The sequence below is a fragment of the Zingiber officinale genome, chromosome 4A (assembly GCF_018446385.1).
Source record: "Zingiber officinale cultivar Zhangliang chromosome 4A, Zo_v1.1, whole genome shotgun sequence".
Lineage (NCBI taxonomy): Eukaryota > Viridiplantae > Streptophyta > Magnoliopsida > Zingiberales > Zingiberaceae > Zingiber > Zingiber officinale.
Window position 1 is genome coordinate 144,088,932 of NC_055992.1, and position 7,237 is coordinate 144,096,168.

A 7,237-nucleotide genomic window follows, 5' to 3' on the forward strand; every position below is an offset into this window, starting at 1 on the left:
CCAAGGAATTCACATAATTGAGATGAGTTTCATGCATGAAAATATAAAATGAGAATCATATTGCATGAAAATTAGTTTTAGATGTATAAATATCATATAAACTAATGTTAGAGATGCATTATAATTTAGTATGGACAGATACATCAAGAGGAAGATAAAACTAGGACTTTAGGTTAAAGTTCAATTAAATTATTTAGATAGTTTTGAATTTTATATCAATATTTGGATCAATGATAAATATATTTTTAAATATATTTTTTCCAAGTATACGATGGTAAAACATATATTTTCATAAAATTTGAATTTTTTTAAAAGTATATAAAAATTTTAGTACATCTTTAAAATTGGATTCAGAATATAATTTGAGTTAAACAAAAATATCAATCATTTGTATCAATTATTAGTCTACTACTGTTTATTGAATATAAAATGAATCTGTAAATTTTATTCGCGAGGATAATTAGCTGATATAGTCTGAAATTAAAAAATTATCAAAAGAATGAGTTACATATATCAACTTGGATACTCGGCTTCCTGCATATTAACCCCTTGACAAATGGGTCGCGCTGATTTACGTGGATGACTTATCTGGTTTCCTGTTTAGTAAGGACAGTGAATCCTACAAATCGATGGACCCCACACCGACGTGGACCAATGAGGCTCAGGCATCATTATCATTATAGCGGAATATAAAATATTCCCGGTATCATCGTGCTAAGATCGACGGATCAGATCTGTTGTCCCTTTGCTATATATATCGACCTTTTCTCTTCCCTAAACCAAACCAAACCAAATCTAATTCCCAAAATGGACCTGCTCGAGGTGCTGCTCGACGCGGTGGTTCCCCGGCTCATCTCCGTTCCCTGTGCCGTCCTCGCCGGCGGATTTTCGTGGGCGTGGGCAGTCGCCGTTACTGCGGCGGTGTTCGTCCTCTGGATTCGGGCCTTCGGGTCAAGATTGTTCGCGTCCACGCTCTCCCCTCCTCCTCCTCCTCCTCCTCCGACAATGACGACGACGGTTCAATCCTCTTCGGAAGACGAGTCGAAAGCGGCATCGCTGCCGCTGCGGAGCGATGCCGCCTCCGTCGCGAATCCGCTGAATCGCTACCTGGGTGAAGTATCCACTAGCAAGAGACGGTTCAAGACTTGCTACGACGGGAGCTCCATCGGCGTGACGGGAACGGAGGAGGACGATAGCGAAGTCGACGAGCGATGGCGGACGGCACCGTGGGAAGGAGACTGGCGGTGGGACGGGCTGCTCGCGGCGGAGCGCCAGCGGTGGGACTTGGGGTGGTATCGCTGCCTCGACATGGCGGCGCTAGACGGAAGCGTCGTCAGGTTGTGGGACGGAGGAAGCGGCAGCCCGACGACGAGGCGACGGACGGCGCAAAAGTCATTCTTTTGGGTAAACTGTAAAATGCAGATGTAGCTGCGGCTTTTCAGGGCAATTGCCGATTTATAAATTACAACTATTTGGAAATTGTAAAAAATGTATAAAAATGCTTTGATTTAATGACAATAAAGCTTCTTCCCCTTTTCCTACATTATTCCTCTCTAAATAGGGTGAATTAATAATATTAAATAATTGTGTAACCATACGAGGCATTTTAATAATCTCTATGAAGGATAAGATATAAAATAATAATAATAAAAATAAAAGGAATAGCTTTAAAAATAATTATAAAAAAACTCTAAATAATTTGTCTTACTTTTTTTTTTTAAAACAACACTTTAATATATTTTTCATTTAATCAAAATTATTTAAATTGATTAAATTATATAAAAAACTTGTTATAGCTACTATCATAGAATAATATAGCTGTCATTAAACAACTGTTATAATAATTTCACGATGATTTTATTTTTTTTTAAAAAAAATTGATTTGTTCAAATTTAAACAATATTGATAACATTAATAAATACTTTTTTATATAAAAATATTTTTGATTAAATTTTAAAATCATTTAATTTAATATGTTATAATACCTAGTCTATGACTACTATAATAATACTGTAATAAAAATATTTTTAGTAAAAAAATATAGTGGGGCATTTGTCTTTTTAAGACAGTGCTCTTTTCACAATTCTCATAATTGAGGGTTCTTTTTATTATCTAAATAACTTTAAGCCTCGTGTACATGTTTTCTATCTGGTAATAATTTACCTCCTATATTTAAAAAATATTACTTAACCCTTGTATGGTAATGATGGTACTGAAGAAGGCCACCAAAAAAAGGATTAAAGGGGAAAAAAATCTTTTAACATGAAGGTCAAAGTTAAAAATGGTCAAAGGCCCTGATTAACCGATCAAGCATGACGATTGGTAGCCCCTGATCGACCGGGCAAGGATGTTGAATGACCATCCTTCGGTAGCAGGCAATTGGAGTTAAGATGTAAGCAGTAAGCAATAGGCTTCTGGTCCTTGCTGATCGAGCGTTTCGGCCGGCAAGACAAAGGAAACCACTAATAGTCGGTAAGCAGAGAAGGGGACAAGCCAGCAGCTCCAAACGACACGACTGAAAGGGGACAACCCGTTCGAGCGGGATCCAGTCAGCCTATAGTGGGATCCACCTGCGTATCTTATTGTACCTTTTTAAATGTTTGTGTGTCCAGCAACTAGACTGTATTTTAGAAGCTTCCAACCTGTCACATCAGTGATTTGTGTGCTCGCTTGAGGAAAGACGTCAGGACGTCAGGGACACCTTTTGACTCATCTTTTCCTAGAACACTTTGGAAAATGTGCATACATTTGGAAATGTATGCACAAACACTAAAGTGACACTATAAAAGAAAGTTCCCATCTATAGGCAAAAGTATGCGTTACTTTATTGTTTAAAACGTTCATTGCTATAATTTTTATTATTTCCCACTGATTACTGACTTGAGCGTCGGAGGGTCAATGCCAGGAATCCCTTCTCGGCTCGGCACTAACCGATAGGACCTTTGCTATTGGCTAGAGGGGGGTGAATAGACTTTCTTCGATTTTTCCTATAATCTTGTTAGCGGAAGCAAATAGAGATAAAGAAAATACAAGAAAACAAGAGAACAATGCTAACTCCTTGGTTTACTTGGTCTCCACCTCCTTGAGGTGACTAATCCAAGGCACACACCCACACAATCAAGCTCCACTATAAACTTCTCCTTCTCGAATCACAATCGAAGGTGGAAAAACCCTTGCACAATTTCCTCTTCCTCTTTACAAAATGAAGATTAGGATCAGAAGGAAGAGAATGAATATCTGTAGACATGAAGATCACTTGATGAGCACTTTTTCAGTTTTTTTTTAACGGTAGTTCTTTCTCCAAGCTCTAACAGTTGCTTTTATAGTTTTCCCGACATCAGTCGACTGATGGGCTTTAACGACACTAAAGATTTGATGAGATTTTGAGCCGCCACTTCATAACGGTCATCTACCAGTCGACTGATGCCAGTACCAGTCGACTGGTGCTTGACTCAAATCTGTCTGCCGACCTTCTGTTCATTCTGTGTCTTGGTATCAGTCGACTGGTGTGGGTACCAGTCGACTGGTACCTTATATCTTTGAAATTTACAGCAAACGTACTGTTTCAGATATACATTATTTTATACACTTGAATACTTCCTTAGCTTAGACTTCATGCCTCCAAGCACCTTCTCTCAGCCTTGCGCCCTTAGGATGCTTCCGTTTCCATGACTCCTCATCCTTGCGCTTGCCTTCAAGGGCTACCTTTGGCTTTGTCATGCTAAGTCTCTATTTTGCCAATAGATCGCTCCTCCGGAACTTTCCTTGCCAAGTTTTCATACTTGGTATTCTCTTCATATCTGTTCACTCAATACTTATGTTAGATCATAATTAATGTCCAACTTAAACTAATTTAATCAAACATCAACAATGAGTAATGTCTTAAGCAAGATTGCTCCAACAATCTCCCCCTTTTTGATGTTTGACAAAATTTGTTTAAGTTATGCCTTCAAATATACCATAACTATAAGGCATGATAATATCCATGAAGCATATAACATGAAGCATGAATGAAGCATAAGCATACAAGGTATCTACATATAACATAAGGCATGAATGAAGCATAAGCATACAAAATATCTAACTTAAACCATCCAAATCTCCCCCTTTTTGACACACAACAAAAAGATGAAGAAGTATGCTAACAACTCCCCCTGAAACCAGGATATCCTCAAAGAGCAAGAGATAGATAGGGACACATCACAGATAATAAGAGAAGACACAGTCGGATATAGAGGAAACTCACAAACCAGCAATAGAGAAATAGAGAAGCAACAACAAATAATAAACGCTAGTCACACAACGTCAAAACAACATACACCCATCATAGTCAGGAAACCAAGTGTTCGAGATAAACAAAAGATATCGCTAGCGAAACCAAAACACATCTCGACACTAACTAAAAACCCAGAAGCAGCATCCTAGTGATCATCACTGGAAGGAGGAGGGGGAGGAGCCTGGTATGTCAGATCCTAGCGCTGCAACATCGCATACATATCTGCCTGACGCTGCTGAGAGGCAGTCCAATCCTGCCGGAACCCACGAAACTCCTGAAACCCCTGGCGTACTGTCTCCTCCAGCTGAGTCAATCGAGCTTCGACAGTCATATGAGCTGGATCCCGTGCCAGTGCAGGAGCAGGTACGTCCGCCTCCTCCTCATCGTCAGAATCATCCGCCGCCTGAGCACACCATATCATCACCCCCTGGCGTCGCTCAATCCCTGCAAGAGATAGCTGGCGAGCCCCGACCTGATCATAGTCCTTAGATAATTGATGTTGTTGACCCCTCAGGATATATATATGTCGAGATGCAAAGAAAGAAGTCAGGAGGTGGCAGTAAGGCATGTACAACTTCTCGTGGATAGGACTAGAGAAATGCAGGATGGATTCAAAGACCTGAAGGGCGATGTCGATGTCGAGCCGGTGCTCCAAAGCATACATCATGACCAGATGGGGTAGCTGAATCTTGGCTTGCCCCCTAGTGACTATGGGTAAAATACACGCAATAACCATCTTATAAAGAATGTTACTGCGGGCAGACATGCGTGTGGCATCGAAGATGCGCCGTAGAGGAGCTTGGGGGGCATTGAAGTAATACTGATGTATCACTTCAACCGACAAATGAGAGAATGAATTAGTGAAGGGCTCAACAACCGTAGGAAAATAAGTAAAGGAGCTATCAGAAGCCCGACACTTTAAGAAAGATCGGAGAATGCTGGGAGTGAACTCAATGTCGACACCACCTACACGAGACACCCATGCACGACCTCCGCTAGCACTGGGATGCAGATTATTGTAGAATTCCTTACACAAATTCAGATTTACCATATGCATGCAATGCACTAACTTATCCAACCCAAAGTATAGAACAGTGTCCATGATATCTAGTACAATCTCAGTGAAGTAAGTCTGATTCAGATACCGACAGGGCATCATAGCGAAATCAGTGCTCACGAACCGTTGTCGTGCGTCTTCGGAACGAAATCGATCCGCCGAGGGAACGAGAGCGGACTGCCGGGAGGTCCCCTCACCAACCCTGTGTTTTTGCCTAACCCTAAATGTAGTAATGCAATGCATATGATCCAAATGCAGCCCCAAATGAAAAGAGCACAGCAAGAACAAACATAGAACAACAAAGTATTAGGGTTTAGATCACAACTGAACTTGAGGAAAACGTGTGAGAGGAATTACCTTCGTTCCATAGCTAAGAAGTAGCCGTGGTGAGCAAAGAGGGAAGAGGACTGTCGTCGAGAGGCAGCAGGAGAAACAAAATGGGCAAAGAGGGAAGATAAGGGAAGATCGAGGAAGAAGATGAGGTTTAGGAGGCCGGAGAAGACAAGAGACGTCGACGAGCTGCTCTGGAACGCAGGTGACAGCAGGTGGCGGAAGGAACTAGGGTTTCCATCGAGCCGCCTGCCGTGCGGAAAGATATAAAGACGTGAGGACCAGTCGACTGGTACTTAAAACAGAAACATACAGAACCATTCTGTTCGAAAAATTTACTGTTACCAGTCGACTGGTATCTGAACCAGTCGACTGATACCAATATTAGCCCAATCTGACCCGAATTTCAGAAACTCGCTAATAATTCTACAGACCTCAAAAAAATTTCAAATTTTGCGAAGAGGTCTATTTGAATCATGGTTACTTGGGAAAAATATACAAAAAAATATGTTTATCACAGATCCCAAGATTGGCACAAGCTTCAAAACTAGTTAGGTTATGAAGTATATTCTTGAATGAAAGTTCCAATTAGGACTTTCCTATAGTTGTTGTACCTATATTAGGACAAAGTTCCTTTCTTGCATGTGTTTATATGGTATTTTGCCATGTCAGCTTGAATTGCATACAATAGGGTATGATACTTGTATCTTTTAAGGAAATATCCAATCATGTTCAAAGAGCTATGTACACATTAATTTTGCACAAGCCTTCCCAATGATTAGTCCAATTAAGGATCAATGTGACTAGATGTCACACATTAATTTTGCACAAGCCTTCCCAATGATTGGTCCAATTAAGGATCAATGTGACTAGATATCATATTAGCTCAAAATAATGCATCATAACTAATATGGTGAACCAAATGCATCTTCCTAATATCTCACATGATGTCTAAATACAAGCAAGTCATCCTAGGTCTTTGTGAGATACATTCAAGTATGTAGTTACCTTTTAAATTTATGGGATCATGAAAAGCTAAATCTATTATTCTACAAGGCACAGACCAAGCTCTCTTCTAATAGAGATAAACTCCGCTTCATGTAAAGGTTTGGTAAAAATATCAGCAAGATTAGATTTGGATTTAACATAAAGTAGTTCAGTGTCTCCTCTTACCACATGATCTCTAATGAAGTGGTGTTTTACCTCAATGTGATTTGTTCTAGAGTGATGTACCGGATTTTTCGTTAAATTAATGGTGCTCACATTATCACATAAGACCTTGACCTTGGAATAATGTAGCTCATAATCCTCTAAGGTATTCATCATCCAAAGCAATTGGGCTACACAACCATCCATTGCCACATACTTGGCCTCGGTTGTGGATAATGCCACACAAGGTTGTTTTCGACTACTCCAACTTACAAGAGAAGGTTCAAGAAATTGACATCCACCGCTGGTACTCTTTCTATCCAATTTGCAACCCGCATAATCGGAATCGGTATACCCAATTAAGTCAAAATTTCTAGTTCTAGGATACCAAAGCCCCACATTAAGAGTGTTCTTGATGTATCTCA

The 7,237-nt window shown here is 40.1% G+C and overlaps 1 protein-coding gene across 1 annotated transcript; it reads left to right on the forward strand.

Moving 5' to 3' along the window:
* The first annotated feature begins 807 nt into the window (after positions 1–807).
* On the forward strand, positions 808–1,428 carry LOC121972881. Its single transcript, XM_042524500.1, has one exon. It carries the CDS (start codon positions 808–810, stop codon positions 1,426–1,428), a length of 621 nt encoding a protein of 206 aa, XP_042380434.1.
* Positions 1,429–7,237: the final 5,809 nt, after the last annotated feature.

Bases quoted from the DNA above. Each gene is read 5' to 3' on its own strand.
- LOC121972881 (XM_042524500.1), top strand. From the start codon at position 808: ATGGACCTGCTCGAGGTGCTGCTCGACGCGGTGGTTCCCCGGCTCATC.